This window comes from Netta rufina (assembly GCF_964035555.1).
Source record: "Netta rufina genome assembly, chromosome: 3".
Lineage (NCBI taxonomy): Eukaryota > Metazoa > Chordata > Aves > Anseriformes > Anatidae > Netta > Netta rufina.
Genome location: NC_140125.1, coordinates 6705623 through 6727339, shown reverse-complemented (window position 1 = coordinate 6727339; position 21717 = coordinate 6705623). Strand labels below are relative to the sequence as shown.

General features: G+C 42.2%; 1 protein-coding gene across 1 annotated transcript; it reads left to right on the top strand.

The window, feature by feature from the left end:
• Positions 1–3381: 3381 nt before the first annotated feature.
• FERMT1 (FERM domain containing kindlin 1) lies at positions 3382–21433 on the top strand (the record flags this gene model as incomplete). The annotated part of the gene is made up of 14 exons (XM_084284733.1): positions 3382–3547; positions 6196–6429; positions 7947–8093; positions 8456–8669; positions 9595–9697; positions 11134–11241; positions 12142–12273; positions 12409–12458; positions 14224–14348; positions 15667–15773; positions 16746–16967; positions 18418–18542; positions 20426–20567; positions 21260–21433. Exons 1-14 carry the CDS (start codon positions 3397–3399, stop codon positions 21431–21433), a joined length of 2034 nt encoding a protein of 677 aa, XP_084140859.1. The 5' UTR covers positions 3382–3396.
• Positions 21434–21717: the final 284 nt, after the last annotated feature.

Here is a 21717-nt window from a genome sequence, read left to right as displayed (position 1 = left end):
GCAGACACACGCGGGGCCAGCAGCGGGCTGCTGTCCTTATCCCTCCCGGCACTTCCTCACAGGCCCGGGCCCGGCCTGGTGCCGATTTATTCCTTCTCCTCTCCTGGCAGCAGCCGCAATGCCGCCTGCCCCACAACCGCCCCGAGGCGCCGCCATCCCCGGCGGTTTCTCCCCGCTGCCCCCGCGGCGAGCCCTTTCCTGCCCTCACCCTCACCCCCTGACTCCCTCCTCTGTTCCCCTGCTCGGTGTGACCCCGGGGGCTGTAAGGGCTGCGGTTTGGGCAGAGCTGCCCTGCAGATCCCCCGAGCAGAGGCACCTCAGGGATGTCCCGGTGCCAGCCCCGCAGCTCCACGCTTGGCCGGAGGGTCTGAAGGCGTGCGGCGTGCCCTGGCAGCTTGGTGGTTTTTGCTTTGAATGCACCACGGTTCCTTGTCCTTGCTGCCTCTTCTTCAAGCCGAGGCGGTGTTTGCGCGGTGCCCTCCGAGAGGCTGGGTGCTGGTGGTGTTTGAGCAGCAGGCTGAAAGCCCTGGGTCTGAAGAGGAAGCGGGGCCGGGAGCAGTTTTGGGGAATGCCCAAGGGCCACAAGTGGCGGTGCCAGGCCTGTGGCTTTCCGAGCCCTGCAAGCCAGCGGTGTCGAAGAGAGCTTCGCCCACGCCTTGGGCTGCTCGCTTTCACCCGTGTCAGCACAGGCATTTGTACACGGAATTGTGTCCACGAGGGAAACCGAAGAAGAAGAGAAAAAATGTACCCAGGTGGTTTTGCTGACACGAGGACAGAGGAGATACTAAATAATGATACTGACTTGTGGTGAAGTGCAGACACGGGTATCGTTTTGCTAGATTTCATACATGTGCTCTCAAAGTGAAATCGCATGCACATGTTTCCATGCTTAGCCAGCTATAGATTTTTTTAATTTTTTTATGCGGTTATTGATGCTTAGGAGTGACTGGTGGCATTCTGACTTTCTTAAAGCCAGGGTTTTTTGTTTTGCTGTGCATAAAGAGTAATACCAAGCGACCTCTACAAGTTGTACTGCCCTTGTACCGGCTCAGCAGCTCTGCCTCCTGGGCACTGAGCCTTCAAGAGGCACAGCCCTTGCCCTCCACGACCCCTTGGTCTAAAGCACACCACAGTAAATCCACGTGGTGCACAGCAGCACAAATTCAAAATCCCAGCTCCATCCCTGAGGCAGTACAGCCGTAGTTTTTTCCAGTGTACAACACAACGTCTTTATCTACCAAGAAAAAACAGACTTTTTGGATAAGTACCAGCCCTTGTTAGTTGAGCAACTATTTGGTGAGAAGGTGTAGGCTGGCACATGCAAGAACATAGGAGCCACGTTTGTTCCTCGGTGTAAATTGGCCTTTTGGAGCCCTCTGTTGTTTTTGTTGGAGCTCTATTGTAAGTTGTCATGATTTTAGACATTCAGATTACCAGCACTCCTAGAGCAAAACTCAGTGGTAAGGTGATTTTCCCCCTAAAGGGATGGTTTTGAGCTGGACAGATTGTTTCATTTCTGTTGCTCTTCTTTTTTTTTTTTTTTGCCTCAGTCGAATCTTTAACACACACGCACACACTTTCATTGCCTTTAGGTTTGGAATCATTTTTCCTTATTAGTAGACTGTCATTACCACCGTACCTGTATTATTCCTTTGATACCCAATTTTGTACCAATAGGGTTGACAACAGACGTGGTCCTGATCCAAAGGAGTTCAAGGAGCCAAGTCTGCAGCATTTTGAGAACAGCTTTTCAAAGAACTTGACTGAAATGGTTAGATGACTTTATGGCTTACTCCACAATAAAAATACTGAATGATCCGTAATTTAACAAAATACCAGAAGTCTTCCTATTGAAATTCTTAAGCTGTAGGAAGTTAAGAAGCACTAATAACATTTGAAAGTTTGGGGAAGATTAAGCTGTAACAGGCTGGCTGTTGAGCCTCTGGAAGGGAACCTCTGAACATTGAACTGGGCTTTGCTCTCAAGTAGTATCTTTTGGCCCAAATCCCTCTTCTGTTATCTAATCGGTAACGTAAAGTTTCATAATTACATTAAATTTGGTGCATAGGTGGACTGAAAACTAGAAAACCCTGTTTCTAGGCATGAGGTCCTTAACCCCTAGTTTCATTTTATGTTCACATAACCTAATCTAGGCTGCTCTGTGGTCAGTCCTCGAAAGGGTCATCACCTCTTCTGTCATTCCTCACCTATGGGAATGGTCCTTGGCTTTTTGTTTTGACATAACTTACTACTTTTTTAAAAGACCTGCAAACGTCTGTCAACATTGAGTCATTTACAAAGAATGTTAGAGGGGATATAACGTAGTTATTTTTCATGTTCAAGCAGTCTGTACTGTGCCAAAGACCAGGGTGTCTGTGACTTGGGTTCTCAGATGCTGTTGAAAGTCTGTAGTAAGTGGAAGTCACCCGGTTTATTGCCTAAGCTTGCACTGCAAAGGTGAGTTTCTTAGGGTTTGGTTTGACCAGACACTGAGTGCTGATCTGGTGCCTTCTTTCACTGCTCAAATATCCCAAATCCTTCCTGCAGCATCAGTCACTGTATACCTACAGAGATGCCTACCTCCTGCTTCACTAATTCGCAGAACTCTACTGATCAGAACCAGAGCTTCTACTTTGAGCATCCTCTCTAGTTTGGCTTGGCACAATTGCTGTTTACCTGTCCTGGCAGGAGCCTGGTGGGATCTCAGGTGATGTGTGCTGAGACAGGATAGGTGCTTCCATCTCTGGGCAAGCAGACAGTCAGCTGGAACTGCCGTTACGTGCCTTGATGTTGCTGGCAGAGACACGTTGCAGTTACTTGTCTCCCCCTTCGTGTCTACCCAAAGAAGTAAAACTGCTCTGGTTTTGGTCTCATGGGATCAAGCTAGCAGAACTCATCTGCCTTTTGCTGCAAGTATAAATTTCCATTTACAGTGAAAATTACAATTATAAGCGTACAAGTCAAGGAAATTCTTCTGTTCGCTGGATAGATTGCAAAAACAGATCCCACCCACAGCTGCAGGCGTTACCGTGTCCTGACTGACTGATTGGCATTGCACAGTGGGGAAACCTGGGTGAAACTGGGCTTTCTCTACCCAACAGGAGATGCTTGAGTTAGGGAAAAAAATACATCCAGAATTAAAAAATAAAAATAAAAATAAATCCTGCATGCCTGTCTTGTAACAGTCATCACAAGAACAGAGTCTAGTTCAGAGGTAACAAGATAACACATCAGAAGTCCTGCCAAGGCTGTTGTGAAGTCTTGGCAGCATGGATGTGCTTTGAGGCTGGAGAGAAAACAACATGCATTGGCTTCAAAGTATAGAGTAAAAGCATATATATGTATATCCCTTTTGTTTGTATTTGTTTTTGCAGAGCTTACACAGATCTTTGGAAAATGACTTCCTTGGGTGCATATGGGTCTAACTCCTGGGAGCTCTTGGTGTCAGTTGATCACCAGAATGAAGAGGAGCAAAAAGAATTTACGCTACAGGTCACAGGCGACCTTCACATTGGAGGAGTGATGCTGAAATTAGTAGAGCAGATCAGTGAGTAAAGACCTGTTTCATCTACACAGTGTTATTAAAATCATACATGCAGCTTTCCCTCTACAAAAAGGCTTCAGCACATTTAGAAATGGCACTGCCTCACTTAGGTCTTAGAAACAGTACACCCAGCACGTAGGTGCTGCAGGCTTAGGATTGCTTTTCATGTGGACAGAACCCCGGTTTGTGATTAGAGCCCCTATACTATCATAATGCAAACAAAACTTTGTGTTTTTTTTTTTGTTTTTTTTTTTTTTTTTTTGTTTTTTTTCTTTCAGTTAGACAAATACAGTAACTGTTCAGCTCCCGTTCCAGATAGACTTTCTAGGTGGCTAGTTTGAGGGCAATACCGGTAGCTGATACCTGATTTATCCAATCACAGAGAAAGGATCAGTTGTTACAAGTGTGTTTAGAAAGATAGTTTACTGTGCTACAGTAGCACCTTACCCAAAATCTGAGCTACATTATCCATTTCATATATCCAGTAGGGAACAGCCGCTCAGAGCAGAGACTGGCTGAGTCAAAATTGTAAGGAGATGAAAAGTGAAATGCCATGTGTACAGTCAGAGTACATCAGCCCTACAGGCAACCAAGGAATCAAAGTTCCTTTAACTCAAAGCCACCAAATGGAGCTTCCTCCCAAAATAATCATCTGTACTCTGACACCGCAGAATGCTAGATAGAGACAAGGTAGTACGGCATTTGATCATTACACCAATGTCACAGGGTCCCATATGCAATGCATTCTTCAAGTGCTATTCTTTTTTTCTTTTTTTTTCTGGAAATCTATACCTAGAAGTCTTCGATCACCAAGTTCACACAGAAATGAACACGTTTGCTAGACTAGAGTCATCAAATGGGAGTGCCACGAGCTTTGAGTTTCTACACACTGCTCTAGAAATACGAGATCTATGGCAACAAAAAACTATCCGTCAAAAAAGAACCTCCTTGAAACTTTAGTCTTTTTTACATGGCTTGACTTTTTACAAACAAGAAAAGAAAAACTGAACTATAAGAAAGCCCCTCAGCAAAAGTCTTAAGAAATTTAAACTCAGCAACTCAAGAATTTCAGAGCTCTTACTGCCAGATGAAATTTTTTGTTTTGAAACACGGAGTTTGACAGAAACAAAAGGGAGACACAAGATATTTTTTTCAGAAGTCTCCTATTCAATGGAAGGACATTTGTACACAACAATTGTTTGTAATGGAAAAACTCTAGTTGGAGATAGTGATTTTATTAAGGGATCCCCTTCCCAGCGTTAGAGCAGGTAGGATATCTGTGATGAAGAAAATCTAAAAAGCAAGATACATTTCTATTGACTTCTCCATTTACTTAAACACATGATTCAGCCAGCAAAGCAAAGGTAGCCTGAGTTTCACTGTGTCATGATGCCAACTTTTCACAGCATTTTTGTAACTAGAAGAAGCTCGTGTACTCAATTAGTGCAAAAAGCTTTCTATTTTAAATAATAGTTAAAGCAAATCTTTAACTAAGTGATTTGCACCAACACTTCTCTTGAGAGACAATTTTCCCAAGAAATTCCAAAACAGGACAGGGCTCTACTGTGCTACAGACACAGGGAGGAACGCTCTGCCTGGGGGAGCTGGTGAGGAGGAACAAGAAATGGCTCAGAAGACCGAAATGACTTGACCAAGATCACACAAACTTTATCCGACAATACACACCATTGGTATCTGGAAGTCATTCAATTTTGGAATTCCCCACAGAACTGTAAGCAGCAATGTTTCATATCCTTCCTTATGTGTGTACTCTTCAAGCTGATCTAGCCAAGGTTTTATACCTTTCAGGTCAGGATACTTAGTGCTCAAGAGTCATCAGACAAAAGACACTGCTCTCTTCCTTCCAAAGTTATTTGCGTAGCACATGAACAAAGTCTTCCATCTGTTCTTGACTCGCAAACGCTTCTCTATCTGCAAGTTTTCAAAGTACAGAATTCCCATTTTTCCTTCATCAAAACACAGGCAAGTCGAAATCAGTGAAACAAGACAGTCATCTCTTTGCAGCCTATCTGTTTTTCTGAGAAGCTTCTGTAGGCAACTCTTGTCAGTCCCTGGTCAGTCGCACCAGCCTGCCCGTCTGCACAGACCATTAAAGGATTACCTGTACCATATTGCATCTTATTCATTCTACCTCCCTTACAAGCTTCTACCTCTGTTGCAAGTTTCTGCATCTTGTGTGATAGAGAAGGTCATCTTATTTGTTAGAGCTTGTTAACCCTTTCCTGATTGTTACAGGGCTTACTCCCAACTTAATAATTCTCTTCATTGATTATTTAAAGTATGTTGCCATCCTTCTCAGTCTAACGGTGCAGCCACAGAGAAGAGCTGAATTACCATGTCTTTCCTGGAACAGCCCTTGGCTGTGTGTCACTGAGACTTCAAGGACCTGGGAGATGTGCTGTCCCTGTGGATACCTGCAAGCTAAAGGCAATGTGACAATCATCGTTTGGGTTAGCACAGTTAAATCCCAGCAACTGCCACAAGTGTTCAGCAGATGGGGTCTAGATCTGAGGAACTGTAGTCACTACTTTAATGTAAATAAATTCTATGTGCAGAGTGCTGTTTCCAAAGCTGATTTTTTAGCATATTTGCTATGTAATGTATTAATAGCCTTTTTTTTTTTTTCCTAGAAATGACACAAGATTGGTCAGACTATGCTCTTTGGTGGGAGCAAAAAAAATGCTGGCTTCTGAAAACCCACTGGACTCTTGATAAATGTGGGGTGCAGGCAGACGCTAAGCTGCTCTTTACTACTCAGCACAAAATGCTGCGGCTTCGCTTGCCAAACATGAAGACCGTGAGACTGAAAGTCAGCTTTTCTTCTGTGGTGTTCAAAGCTGTCAGTGACATCTGCAAAATCCTCAGTAAGTAAAGCTAAATCCCCTCTGGCAGCTACATTGGAGCATTTTATTAGGTGACTTTGTTTTGATGTGAAGTCCTTACTCCCCTTTTAGCTCAAGGAAAAATTTGATCGGGTTGACCTGGGATGAAAAGACAAAGATTTTTTTTGCTGTTGTTTTTAGTATCCAGTGCATGTCAGTGTTTCTCCGTCATTGTGATAAGTCTGATGAAGAATTATCAGTAATGCTTCCCATGAGCCGCAGGGAGACTGGATAATCAAAGCCCTTTTGATGGTTTTGTAGAGATGTCTGGACTGAGTCCGGCTTATTTTATGCCACTGAGTAAAAGCTCGAGCTTATCAATCTCCTACAGCAGCTTTCAGCACGGGCAATCTTACTGATGCCAACTGATTTATCATCTATCTGCACCAATGTCAGTAAGATGATATTCAACTTGGTTGAATATGTATTCGTGTAAATATGTGAATATGTATTCTAAAGTAAACATGTATTTACTTTAGAGGGAGCATGTTTTGAGTGTTCAGAACTGTCATAAACCTCTTTGGGTCAGGGCATACCCAGCTACCTTATAAAAGCCTGTGGATGTGTTGCAGCCCTTTCCTGGGATGGAGCACCAAAGCAGAAATGAGGTTTTGCAGCATGCCAGACCTGTGTGCCCGTGATCAATAGGAATAAGTTGAGTCTGCAAGGCGTCTTCAGAGTCTTTTGATTTTAGGGCACACCTGATACTCATTTTCCTTTAGATCTTCAAAGCTTAGCCCATCAACACATTCATCTTCAGAAGGAATTTCAAGATATACTGACCACAATGTAGCTTTCAATTTCATCCTTTAGCAGTGGGTTGTGGAAAGGATGGTATGTCTTGATTACATTTAATAGCTCTGATAAAAATAATGCCATAATTGTTCAACTGACATTAGGTTGAATTAAATAGTTGTACTTTCAGACTGTGTTAGTACAAGGACCCTGTAACTTTTCTCAGGAGTGAACAGCATCAGAAATGTCTTTGCTTGCTCCAAGATACAAATATTTTGCAGATTTTTCTGATTTGCAATTGACAATACATGTCTGAACCAGTAGTGCAGTAGTGAACAGCGTACCACCAAGACAGAATCTTTTAGGGGAAACACAAAATTCTTAACTGAAAAATAAAAGGCATGAACTTCAAATACAGTGGTTCCATTTCCACATGAATAAGTCAGACATTTCATTGAGATTATTACACTCAAAGGTGATTGCATAGCCCTTAGGAAGAATTTTTCCCATCCTAAAATACAATGATGTTTGCTACAAAAGAGGCTTAAATCGTGGCAAAACTCACTTTCAGAGCCCAAAGTCTTTGGCCTTGTCATCAAATGACCAGATTTTCCGTGGGTACTCCTTTTGGATTCCTAAAAATAAGGTTCAGACTGCAACATGGAGCTTCCCCAAATGCTGTTACGAATCATGGTTTTTTTTGGGTGTAATCTTGTAAGTTTCTAATGTTTCATCTTACTTTACTTCCCAAATTGCCATTGTAGATATCAGACGGTCAGAAGAACTCTCTTTGCTGAAGCAGTCAGAAGATGCAATTAGAAAGAAGAAGAAAAAAGACAAGAACAACAAAGAACCAGTTACAGAAGATATTTTAAACTTGTGCAACTCTCCAGTGAGTTCTGGATTATCAGGTAAAAACTAGAATGACTTTATTCTTCAAACTAGAAGTCAAAAAGAGGAAGAAATTCTTCATTATGCAATTAAAAACAAGAACAGTTTAATGTAGGATGATGGTCAGAGACACTGCTGAGTTGAAATTAGTAGCTTCAAGAAGTTACTGAAATCCCCAATACATCAATATTTTTCTCTTGTTTTTTAAACGTTTTCCTTTCCATTGTTGTGTGAAAGGCCATACCAGAAAACAGGTGATCAGCTGTGGCCCTGCACAAAGGATGTGCTGCAGCTTTTTGAAAACATAAATGGAAAGTGGTAAACTACCTGTAAGTCTGAAGTCTTATTCTGTGGAATAAGACTTTACTGTTTTAACTTGCAGCAAGTCCAGGTTTGTATAGTAAAACCATGACGCCCACCTATGATCCCGTCAGTGGGACACCAGCTTCTTCTACAATCACTTGGTTCAGCGACAGTCCCTTGACTGAGCAGAACTGCAACATCCTCGCCTTCAGTCATCCCATCTGCTCTCCAGAAACACTAGCAGAGATGTACCAGCCTCGGACGTTAGCTGACAAAGCCAGACTCAATGCAGGGTAAGAAGCCTCTCTGAGTTCTTCATAAGCTGGCTGAACAGGGGTGGCATTCATCCAGCTTTTAAGTGCAGACCAGAACTTGAAAACAAAACCGTGATAAATGGATATATTGATACTTAAAAACATGCTTTGATCTAGGTGGGTGTTTTTTGGAAATACTTAGACTCTTTTTGATGTTTTTTCCTTTTTTCAGCAGTCTTGGTTAGACAATTTTGTTTTGAAGTGATGAATGATGTAATTGTGCAGGCTCTGGACTAAATTCTGTTGTTAGATGAAGACAGATCCAGTGAAGTGAGTAGCATTGTGGGCAAAGCTAAAGGACAGTTTGGATAGCAAACTGAATTATGCACAAACAAGTGCAACTTATTGAACACTATAGAAGGATACAGAACGCTGGGGGTTTAGCGATGAAGGCTTTTAAGAGGATCGTCTCTAGGACTGAAATACAGACTGCCATCTTTCAGGTCTATGGAGCATTTAACAGTAACTTTAACATTCTCACTGAATTTCACCAAAAGACAAAAGTAGCTGGAATTATAAAACAACAAACACTGAAGTGAAAAGCAAGAGCTCTAATGATACATGGGAAGTTAAATTAACATCCTATTTCTGGAGAGCAATTAGAAAGAATCTTGCTAGCACAGGTCACCCTGTAGCTATTTACTGCTCAGTTTCTGTCTTCTATTCCTGATGTTCTGAATAGCGCTGGAGAACAAGAACTGAAAGATTTTAGGTATTGTGTTTGTACAGTAAAAGTTGGAAATCCATGTGAATGTTCCTCTTTCTCCAATTATGTGGATTTTTCCCAGACTTGCAGGAATTAGAGCTGTTCATCCCCATTTCTGTTTCACAATTACATTAGAGCACTGCAGCTGTGATAGTTTTTCCTGTACAAATGATTTTGTGGGTGTTTTTTTTTCTGCAGCTGGCTAGATTCATCCCGATCACTTATGGAACAAGGCATTCTGGAGGATGATCAGCTTCTTCTACGCTTTAAATATTACACTTTCTTTGATTTGAACCCAAAAGTAAGAGCTTCGTTTTTATAGTTGCTCATTGTCTGCCTGCTTTCATGTCAAGGATCTGTAGCATAAGGATACAGAATTTTAGTGAGGATTTGTTACAGGCCCTTCAGAGATCAAATTCTAATTCTTCCCCATAGCTAAGACTGCACTTTTCCCCTCTGGATGTTGAATCACCATTCCTTACCTGAGATAAGATCTTAAGTATAAAGATGAGATCTGAAGAGCACCAGAAACAGTATCCAGAGGGGGTAGTTCACTTTCTGCTTCACGTTTAACATGACAAACTAAGGGGAAAAGTAAATCAACAGTATCCTAAGTGATGTAAAGGTATAAGCCCTATTTTTGAAAATCGACTTAAAAGCGGTAGTTACATTTCACTGCCATTCACTGAATATTCAGCTTTTCTGGGCTCAAGCACTCAGAAGCACTCAACAAAAGTGTTTGAGTCCTATTTGAAAACAAGACTGCATTTTCTCAAGTTGCCTCTTATTGGCCTTTATTTTCACTACAAGTCAGTCACTGTGGTTTTGTTAAGCCTGCGTTTTTAAGGCCTGGGCGGTACGTTTAGAGAAGTTTAAAGCATGACCATTGACCGGTATAAATCAACAAGAATTTAAATGTCAGATGGATTTGGCCTTCGCATTGTTATTTGCTCTAAATCTGTTTCGTTTCAGGCATCTCACATAAACAGAAGGGTATTTTCTAGTTCAAGTGGCATGTTATGGGTGAAATGCGTTCCCCGCTAAAGATCAAATAGGAGCCTGCGGTTCTGCAGCCCAGACATTTCCATTCTTTGCCCTAGCCATGAAATAACCCAAGATAGCAGTGAGCTATTTAAGTAGCCTTTGAAAGAGAGAGGTCACGCTCCCATCCGCCACCTTCTGCCAGCTCTGAAGCTTGATCATCTATGAGTCACTTCAGCTTATTAACCAGAATGAAACCCAATCCATATGCAAAAAATGGAAAGTTAATGCATTTTACAACAGGATCTGACAAATGTCAAGCCAGTGAAAGACTAGAGCTGGAACCAAAGAAGCCAAGAGCAAAAAGAATTTGTCTTCTGACAGTAGCAAACCATTGAGTGCTACATTCATGTCAGCTGTGTCACGTTAATTTCACTCTCAGTGTGGTTTCACATTTGGTTTAAGCCAATCCAAAACCTATTACCACAAAAAGGGATGTCTTAATCTTCCCTTCTGCTTCAGCCACGGAGTCCTGCTTAATTTTCTGTTGGATCAGCAAGTCACTCTGAGCCTACGTACCATCATGTGAGCTAGTACAAGAGAGGGACAGGAACGGACAGCAGGACAGAAGTGGGGGAAGGAAGGAAACAGCCTTTATGGCTTCAGCCCGATGCTCGATCAGTTGCAGCTGATCATGAACCTGTATCCTGTTCAATCTGTCTCGTTACTGACCAGTGCTGTGCTTTTTTGCTACAGTATGACGCAGTGCGGATAAACCAAATATATGAGCAAGCCCGCTGGGCCATCCTGTTGGAAGAAGTTGACTGCACGGAGGAAGAAATGCTGATCTTTGCTGCACTACAGGCATGTACTTGAGCTTGATCCAAGCTGCAAAACCTGTTTTCTCGAGAGGCAGGCACAAGCTAGGACAGGACTTCAACAGAGCCCAGGCCAATAGCTCTCTGGGGGCTGGGGATCTGCTATTGGAGTGAGAAACAATAAGAACATCCAACTAAAATTCAATAGCAGCATGCCGTTATTCAAAGTGAATAATTTACAGAACCATTTACTAACAGCGCCAGGATGTAGTACATGGGATATCACTTGGATACCAGCCTGTTCTGAAGGCGGTTACTACGAAGTGTTGCTTCTCATACCAGCTACCACCCTTTCACGTGTTCTTCCTGAAAGTCTAATACGTACCTACATATGGTCACAACGGGCAAAACAAACCACACAACTGTATAGCAATGTGAAGATAGCTACACTATGGAGTACGTATACATTTAATGTGATTTGCTGTGGCCTAGTCCCTGACTGTGGGTAGTAAGGCACAGATGTTTATTATTAATAAATCCCTTCCATTTAAATGTAACTGGAGCTGCCAAAAAGTCACAGCCTGCCACCACAAACACCAGAGACCTTGCTGCCAAGTTTCCACCTAGTACAGATGGCACTTAAGGGTCACAGCCCTAGGATGTTAACGTTAGCAGAGTCAGCCTCACGGAGCACAGAACAGGATGATTAGAGTGAAGGAACATAAATCCTGGCAATTGAAATAGGAAACTCCTGTAGGTAACTGCACTGCAAATCCTCCCTGGCTCACCTGTTTCCCTCTAAGAGGTGCCACGTTGCAGAACTCTGCCAAGACCCAGAGGACAAATAGCCTGTTATCATATATTGTCATTATACGTTGCCAATTGGCATTTGACTCATATTTCAAGTACATTTAACCATTCAAATCTGATTCTTGATTTATTTTAGTACCACATAAGCAAGCTATCATCATCATCAGAGACGCAAAATTTCCCTGGTGAATCAGAAGTAGATGAAATAGAAGCTGCGCTTTCTAATCTGGAAGTGGCACTGGAAGGGGGAAAGACAAGTAACGTTTTGGTACGTCCTTTTGCATCCCACAAGCACTTTTGCTGTGTCTAATGTACTGTGATGAGCCTACCTGATTTCTTACCAGAGTTAACAGAGAATTACAAAGTGTATTGTACTAAAATTATTCCTGATTGTTCCTGATAGGAGGACATCACAGACATCCCGAAACTTGCTGATTATCTCAGGCTAGTTAGGTGAGTTACTAAAGCTAATAATAAAACATACAAAACAAAAAGCTTACCATAAAAGAGATCCCTTAAGTTTTGCACTCTAACATAACAGTAGATCCTGAGGTTGTAAATACACCAGACAGATCTAACTAGCCTAATATCATCCTCTTCAAGTCTTTCTCTTACTGCTTCTGAGCCAGATTCTCAGCACATCTTTCTAGCTTCTGAGGTGGTAGGGCAGCCTTATCTGTGCTTGCTAAAGGTCCAGGCTCTTTATATTTCTGTGATTTCCTAGTGCTCTTCGGTCATCGTTTCTAAGTAAGAGAGTCTACCATTTTGTTTGCCGTCATATGTTACTGCGATTCATTTTTGCCAATGAAAAACAAAAAAAAAACGTTTCAGCTCCCCATGTGAATGATTTCTGAAAGCAACCTTGGGTATTTTTTCAAACCAGTTGTCCCTTTCTCACTAAATGTGGAGTCTGTTTTTTCTAATATCAAAATAAGTTTCAAATTGAACTAAAAGTATAGTAAACCAGCTCAGTGATACCTAAATACGTTAACTGTGGAAAGTATAGTTCCACGATCCCATTATAGTATCCTGATATAAGGGTTATTTAAACGACTGCACACATCTCAAGTCTACAGTGTTTTTCACCGCAAAGCAGTCTCAGGGTTTTAGAAGGATAAAAGGTATCTATTGCATTAATATTTATTAGATTCACTCTGTTAACAAGTCATACGTATAGTCAGCAAACTTAAAATTGCACAGGAAAATTGTTAACTGTGGTTAACGGTTAGGAATTATTAATTTCCTATTAAAAACTTGTGTTTGACATGCAAATTATTAAGGTGGCTTATGATGAAAGAGAATTTAAGCCTTTTAAGGTCCACCAGTTACTTGCCTCTAACAGTGGCGTGTTTATTTTCCCCCAGTAGCTGAGCAGCTTGCTTTAAAAGCATTCAGCAGTTATTTTTCACCATTAAACATTTCCTAGAGACATGGTGAATCACTTACTAAACCTAACACATTGTAGAAATTTGGTAAGTTGTACATCATTTCTTTAAAGGAACAGCATTTTCTTACTAAAATTATTGGCCTCGTTAGAAACCTAAATGCAGAGCTCTGCGTGTCATACTGCTGGCTCTATTTACACAGTGAGCTTTTATTCAAAAATATTCAGTGTGCACCACATAGCACACTAGTAAATACTGCTTTCAGGTGGGTGATAATACTGTGGAGAACTACAATATTATTTCCAAAAAAAAAAGATTAGAAGCTTTCAAAGAAGTTTTTATTAATTTTTTTGGATATGAAAATATTTTCTAGTCCAAGAAAATCTAATAGTCTTATTCTTGAAGGGTTTTTTTGCCTGTATTGGAAAATTGAAAGTTAAAATAGTTAGCAGTTTTGAAAATCAATGTTATTTTTGGAATTTAAACATAAAAACCATAATTTTCTGGAAAGGACTAAACTAGGATTTCTAGAAAGGCTCTGGAGAAGGCAGGAGGGGGTAGTAAAGCACTGTGTTTCAGCTAGCTGTGTAATCTTTGTATCATCACCTTAGATTTAAAGGGAAGTACTACGTAGACAGTAGAATTCTTTTTTTAACTATACCGACAATCTTCGTAGGTAGTTGTGAAGTATTTCTCTACTAAATCAGTGCTAACGCTTCTGGTTTTCTCTCCTGAAATACACTGAATCTTTGTGAGTCTTTGTTGCATTTTTGTGTGACATAGCACTTTGTGCATTTCAGTGACAACAAACGTGATTGCTTTTTTTCTTTCAGGCCCAGGAAGCTGTCAATCAAATCTATCAAGCCATACTGGTTTGTTTTTAAAGATACTTCTGTATCTTACTTTAAAAACACAGAATCCTCACACGGAGAACCGATTGAGAAACTAAACCTAAAAGGTAGGAATTTTTTCCTTTCTTTCCTTTCTCTGTTGCACTCATGAATTGAATAGATCAAGAAATCCCAGCGAGGCACAAGAAGGCAAGCACAGTAGTATTCAGTCCTGAAACTACTTTTTCAGTTACTGATACTCCTAAGCAGGCAGACTGCATCTGCAGAAGAAGCCTAAACAGAAAGGATTCAATAGCTTAGCCCAAATCAAGGTTATCTGGACCCAGCTTGTAAAATGGCGTGTACCTCAGAGTTCACTTGAAGACGAGTCAGGGAGAATGTGATCTCTGTGGGATCCTTCTCCTGCCAAATGTTTTTACTCTCTGCTAAGTGGCAGTGCTCACCTCTGGCCTCGGTAAACGCTCATTGGTGGCAGAGGATTATGGACGATGCAATGGGCAAGAATGCTGTAGGCTGTACCTAGATACTGCTATACTGCTGTGCAGGGTCACCTCCAAGACCTTCTCTAGGCCTTGTTTGTTTCATGCATGGGGATTTCCACAGCTGCAACCAGCTTTAGGTGCTTCTGGAGGAGAAACAGGGCAGACGCCAGCATTATATATAGCCTCCATCTACATCTGCTTCTGCAGGGACATCATATGTTCAGCATCAGGGAACCAGTGATGCCCAGGATTCATCCTAGAAGAAACCCTTGAAATAGAAAGAAGATTGACCCCTGTGAACAAATGGCTCTGCATACCAATCTGCACATCCTCAGTAGGTCAGATAAATGCATGGTAAAACTAGCCAGGGTGACTGGAACCTCACCGAGGAGCCCATGGCCTCGGTGTTCCTTGACACCAAGGGGGACTGTAGGCTTCCTGGCTCCAGCTGAATCCAGCAGGCCTAACGTAGCACCATCAACACAAAATGCCAGGTCCTCAGAGTTCCCTGGGGTCCCTGAACTGGCCTGCTCTGTTGTAGACGTTACCTCTGTCCCATTTTCAGTACTAAGTTGCTTCTGAGAATAAAGTCCAGGCTTTCAAGTCATTTAGGGTAAAATTTCCAAAGCGTGCCTGTCTATCTCATCCTCCGTTTTAAGTGTTGAACATTTCCTAAGATCAGGCTGAGGTTTTGAGAGCATTGCATCTTTTCTCTTCCATACTGAATAACACTCTGAGGTCAGAGCGCTCATCACCCTGCCAAGCCAGTCCAGGCGGTGAACTAGAACAAAATGCTTTCATTAGGCCTGACTTTTCCAAGTCTTGGCCCTTGATCTCAAAATAAAACAACCATTACATACTCCTTTTCGGTATTAATCAGTACTTAAAGTGAGCGACATCCTAACTAAATACATCCATTTCTTTCTGATTCTCTGTGGTTTAGGATGTGAAGTTGTACCAGATGTAAATGTTGCAGCGAAGAAGTTTGGAATCAAATTGCTAATTCCTGTTGCTGATGGCATGAATGAACTGTATTTAAGATGTGAAAATGTGAGTAATGAGACAAGGGAAAATTTCTATTTCTGATTTATTAGCAGATTGTCTAGAAGAATCATTGTCCTGCTCCAGAATTTGTATAGAAAAATAAGGATGCTCCAGAGAATTTATGATCTATATGTTTAGTAGAACTTAAGAATGATGCAAAGGGGGGGTCTAACAAATATTTAATGGCTTAGGGGACAAAAGAGTATTAATTCTATCACTATGATCAGTTTCCAAGCATAGCTGCTGTAAAGAACAAAAGAACATACTATCACTAATGTCAAAAGAAATTGCAGTAACTTTTCTCGGTGGTTTCAGAAGATTGGGATTTTTTCTTTGGGATTTTTTCTCTTCCTTTTTCTTAATTAGAACTTTTCATTCAGATGAGAGTAGTGCAATAGGGGTCTTCCATTTGTTTTCAATTTCAATTTATTTTGTTTGTGTTGAAATGTATCAATCCAAATTGTGTAAAACACTTTGTCAGGTGGAAAGTAGTCATGCGACAAAATTTCCATCAAATTTATTCCAAAATACTGGATTTATTTCTGTGAACTAGTAACTTCATGCATCAGACCGTTTTCCTGAAATACTCAAATGGATAAAACACTGATTTTTTTTTCTATTACCTGCAGCAGTGATAGCACATAGCAGCTGATGTCAGCGGTAGCTGCAGACACACCAAACTCAGCTTTACATGGTGCATTCTTTGGCATGTTATAAGAAAGCATGTTTTTAGGGGAATAACACCATTTTCCAGATAAATGGCTTTCAAACATTAAAACCTAACTGGTCTGCAGGCAGATTCTGTAGATGGAACTAGCCCGGCCAGGGAAGAACAGTAATGATATTGTAACTACACATCCACAGAAATTAAGCAGAGTAACTCCAGCATGGTTTTATTGCGCAGTGAAAGATGGGTGAGCAGCAGCAGTCTTCATATACGGTTTGTCCACAAATATCCAACAGTTGTATTTGTTGCAGGAGAATCAGTATGCTCGGTGGATGGCTGCTTGTGTTTTGGCCTCAAAAGGCAAAACAATGGCTGATAGCTCTTACCGTCCTGAGGTCCACAAGATCCTTTCATTTCTAAAGATGAAGAACTGGACTATGTCACCCCAGGCTGTCTCTGATCCGGAAAACGTAGATATGAAACCAGAATGCTTCGTCTCATTACGTTACACAAAAAAATACAAGTCCAAGCAGGTATCCTGAGCGTGGCTTTGTGGTTGGGGACGGGTGGTTCCGAAGACCAGGCAGATGATTGCTTAGGGAGGAGACAGGATCCAAGCAGCATTTGGAAACTATGGAGGGATTCCTGGCCATACACTAGAATCACCTCACAATACTCATTTGTCTCTTGAATATTTAGCAAGAGGCCTTTAATTAAACTGAAGACAGGGACAGGTCTCTCAGCACTTCTTCCAAGTACCCCTACATCCACACTGCCTCCTAAATCACTCGTGGTCTCTTCCTGATGGTGCTGCCCCTCAAAGTCTCTTCAGAGTGAGCGAGGAAGGTTTTTAAGGAAGGGAAGGTTCTGCCCACATCTTAAACAACGTTTTCCCGTCCTCCTGGCCTGGGTGCCCCTCCTTCCTCTCTACCTAATTCTTTGTCCTTTCGATTCAAGAGTTCAGCCCAGCTGTCCTCAGGATACAGTCTGCAGGGCAAAGCAGTAGGGTACCTGCCTCTCAGCATCTCCCCCAATATCCCATCTCCTCGTCAGAGCCACTGATTCAGAGGGGTTTGCTGCAGATTCCACAGCCTGCTTTCAGGACTGGATAAATGACTCCATAGCTAGAGCAGCTATCTAGGGAAGGGGACTTTTGTTACCGTAAAAACATTGGTATCCAGCCTGTGCATGGCACCCAGCGCGCTTCTGGGATGCCTGAACGAGTAGCAAGTGGTAGGTACCTCAGCAAGGAGCCCTGAGGATTTGCTGAGCTCGTTCCCTCCCTCACAGCACTCCAGTTGTGAGCATGACCTGCCCACCTGGAGGGCGGCAGGAGCCCATTTCCCTGGTGTGTGCAGCGTGTTCAGCACTCCAGCAGGATTGTTCTGATGCTCAGCTCAGCTGCAGCCGATGGAGTCTGCCCGAAGCAAGCACGGTCAGGCCCGCTTTGCCAAAGGAGGAACCAAGAACAAACTGTCTAAAAGAATTCTGACCTGGGGTGGGGCAGGTTCTGAATGAGAGCAGCCTGTTGCTGCAGGGTAGCTGGATTCAGAGCATTTTTACAATGAGTGTGCAATTCAGACCTTCCCCTTCTCCAACAGTGAGGCAAGGGCCAGATCTCACTGTAACACTAGCTAGGCGCAGCAGTCTGGCTTGGCAGTACCACAGCAGTTGAATCAAGGTGTCAAGGGAAGACCTTGCCCCGATAATTCTGGAGACATGGCTGAGGGGAGTGGAAATGGACAGAAAATCCCCATTTCCCAGCAAGCTCCTGATACAGAATGGGCCTGTGGGCAGCAAGCAGGGACAAGACCATTTTATGGCATTCTGCCCTCGTAGCTCAGGATCCGTCCCCAGGTGCTCTCTCTCTGCGATGCAGTATCTGAACACGGCATCACACCGAACGCGGTTTGATTTAGTGAAAGCAAGGATGTTTTTGTTCTCCAGTCAACTGCAATCTTTCTCTCTTCCTGTGTTTCCCAGTTGGCTGCTCGTATTCTGGAAGCTCACCAGAATGTGTCCCAGATGTCCCTAGTGGAGGCCAAGCTGCGTTTTATTCAGGCATGGCAGTCCCTCCCCGAGTTTGGCTTGTCCTACTACATTGTAAGGTAATCGCACTGCTACGGCAATGTCAAGCTGCCCGAACGTGTTCGCGGTCAGTGATTTTCAGGAAGTTCTTTGATTCCCTGTTCTGGAAACATTCTCTTAGTACTTTTTTCCCTACAGACCTTTTTTAATTGTAGTAACTTCCATGCTGCTGCGTTTTCTGTAGCAGTAGCACTCAGCAGCTCCATTCCTGGAGCGAGGCTCCACTGTGTCTGCTTTCATACAGATCTGTTGGGCTTTGGCTGAAATAATCTATCAGCAGGATTAAACCCTTCTTGACATGAACTCACTAATATGCAAAAGAAAATGCAAATCTTACTGGTGTTCTCAGGTTTGCAATATGTTCATTCACTCCCACTCTTCCTCATCAGAGTATGATAGCATGCTTCCTGCTGAGCGTGGTGGCTTTGGCATTTCATTAAGAACAGAGTGAACACGATCCCTCTTTTAGGTTAATCTGGAAGTGGTCAGAACAAGAAAGGTCCTTCTGTGCTCACTGCACTTTCCCTGGGTGCTTGCCTTGAATATGGCATGGCTCTGCAAGGGTACCTGGCCCGCATCCTTTTTCTTGACAAAACACCGAACAAATGAGAAGTGCTTACACAGCCACGCTTGGAGGCACCCTCCTTCATTTGTTCTTTCCACCTCTTTCAGTGCTACTCAGGAATCACCTGCAGTATAAACTAAGTTGAAAAAATACTCTGGCACAGAGTCCAGCTGGCACAGAACAGCCCACATCCGTACCATTAAACTCTCTGCTGTCCCCAAAGCTGGCAGTGCCATGCAAACTACCAGTACAGCGTTAGCTGGTAGTGAACGCAGACCTAAGCTCTATGTTCCAGCTCCTGAGCCATCCCCGGGAGTTATTTGGGAGCGTGCTGCTTGGTTGGGTTGCAGCCAGGACTCCGCCTGGGACTCTTCTAACAGTTGAACCAGGTACTGGGGTTCAGTGCCCAGGAACATGCCCTGTTGGTATTTAATTTACTAACGTGAAGAGTTTTGCCCCATCTGTCAGCACTAGTTCTGTCTAAAAAGTAAAATAAACTGCATTTTATAGAATGGGCAAAATCCCCTGCGGTGAATTTCTACAAACTAATGGGCAGTATCTCAGGAGGTTATTAAATAAAGCACCAGTTGTGGTCCAGGTCACGCTGTCTCCCTCAGGGCCAGCTTAATCTAAGGCCAGAAGGCTCAAAAACAGAATCAAAATAATAGAAAATGCAAACAGCAGTCAGAGGAGATTTTTTCCAACTTTTATGAGTGCAGATGAAGGTAGTTTCTTTACCTGAGTCCTCTTTTCCCAGCTTTTTCCTGCTCAGAAATTTGTCTGCAAAAAGTTCGGATCATTTTGAATTTATTTTTCATCTCTAGTTAGAAGAAAGTTGAAATGTTGAAATGTTTTGCAATATGATTTCTACTCAGAAATACATATGTTGCTAACACTGAATTGTTTTGATAAGTTAATGGTGGTACATAATAAAAAAATATTAAATATTTTGATATGCTTGTATCATTTAAGTGGAGATAAATGCAAGAACATGTTGCAGCATTATTGAAGTGAAGCAAGGAAAAATGTTGTTGACGCTTTGCCTGTAAAAAAAGAATCAAATTCATGCCTTTTGCAGAACAGTATTTAACAGAAAACAATAAATTGGAAAGACATCAGCCATCTTATATCTTATGTCATGATTCACCAGCCTACATCTTTGCTTTGTAACAAATACTGTCCTGAAGCAGGGCCCAAGCTCTCCTCAGTCCCAGGCTGCTGTAAACTTTCCCACATTTTTTGCACTTTGGCAGGAAGGTTAATGAAATTTTTCTTTAGACAGAAATAATTGCAAACTAAGTCTGCTCACGGGTTGTTTGGTTGTGGGTTTTTTTTCAGGTTTAAAGGAAGCAAGAAGGATGATGTGCTCGGGGTGTCCTACAACAGGCTGATAAGAATAGATATAGCCACAGGAGACCCTATCACAACATGGAGGTTCTCCAACATGAAGCAGTGGAATGTGAACTGGGAAATACGCCAGGTAACACAGGAACAGCTCTCTGCATTCAGACATTACATTTAAGACATGGGAGGATGCTTTCAGAACATCTTTTTTAAACATCACAGTGAGAAGATTTTGAAAGTGTTGTGAAATACTAAAATAATCTAACTTTTTTCTTAATGGGTTTTGTAGTCAAAGTTCAGAAAACTAAAAGATCTGCAGCTTATTCTTTGTAAGTTGCCCTTGATTTTGGTGGGATGAAATATAAAGAGTCAAAGGTAAATTCCACCCCATTATGTTACCGCTCTGTCCAGAGAAATCTCATTGTACTCTCTCTGTATAGCCTAGCTCATGCAGCATCCTCTAAACTGCAGTGACATAACTGGCTCAGTGCAAAGAGTCAGGGCTGCCATTGCTGCTCTTCTGAGTGTTCTCAGTGCACCACTAGGAAAAAAAAAAAAAAAAAAAAAAAAAACAGTAAAAATCAGTTTTGTTGCCTGTCTAAGCTGGCCTTTGACCACAAGAGGGCCCTGCTGGAGTAGAAAATTAAGAAACGAGCGGCCAAAGACCCTCAACATACGGCAGACACCGAATTTTTTACAGTGCTTGGTTTGCAGAGAAAGTAATTGTGATCCAGCTGTGCTCTCACATTTACTCAGTCTCCCAAACTCAGGTAGAGAAATGCTGCAGTTTATCTCCATTCCTGATCTTGCCACATGTATTTTCTTTAGGTTGCAATTGAATTTGATCAGAACGTGTCTATCGCCTTCACATGCCTGAGCGCAGACTGCAAAAGCATCCACGAGTACATCGGGGGCTACATCTTCCTGTCAACCCGCTCCAAAGACCACAATGAAACACTGGATGAGGAACTGTTCCATAAGCTAACTGGAGGTCAGGAATGAGGCAAACTCTTCCCCTTCAGCTGGCACAGATTAAGAGAACAAGGGATTATACAATAATCTCTTACACCATAGTTATTGTATAATGTCTTTTCTAATTACTGACAAATAAATCCCCTGTATGTGTCAATCCGTGTTGTAATGATTTGATTCTTTGCAGTTTCTTTGCTGAATGCTGAAGCCAAGATCGCTGGATGGGGTGTGGCAACTCCATCACCAACACTAGAAATTGAGTTTGTTTTCCTTCAGTACAGCTAGAAGTTTTCCAATGAAAGGTGTCTAGGCAC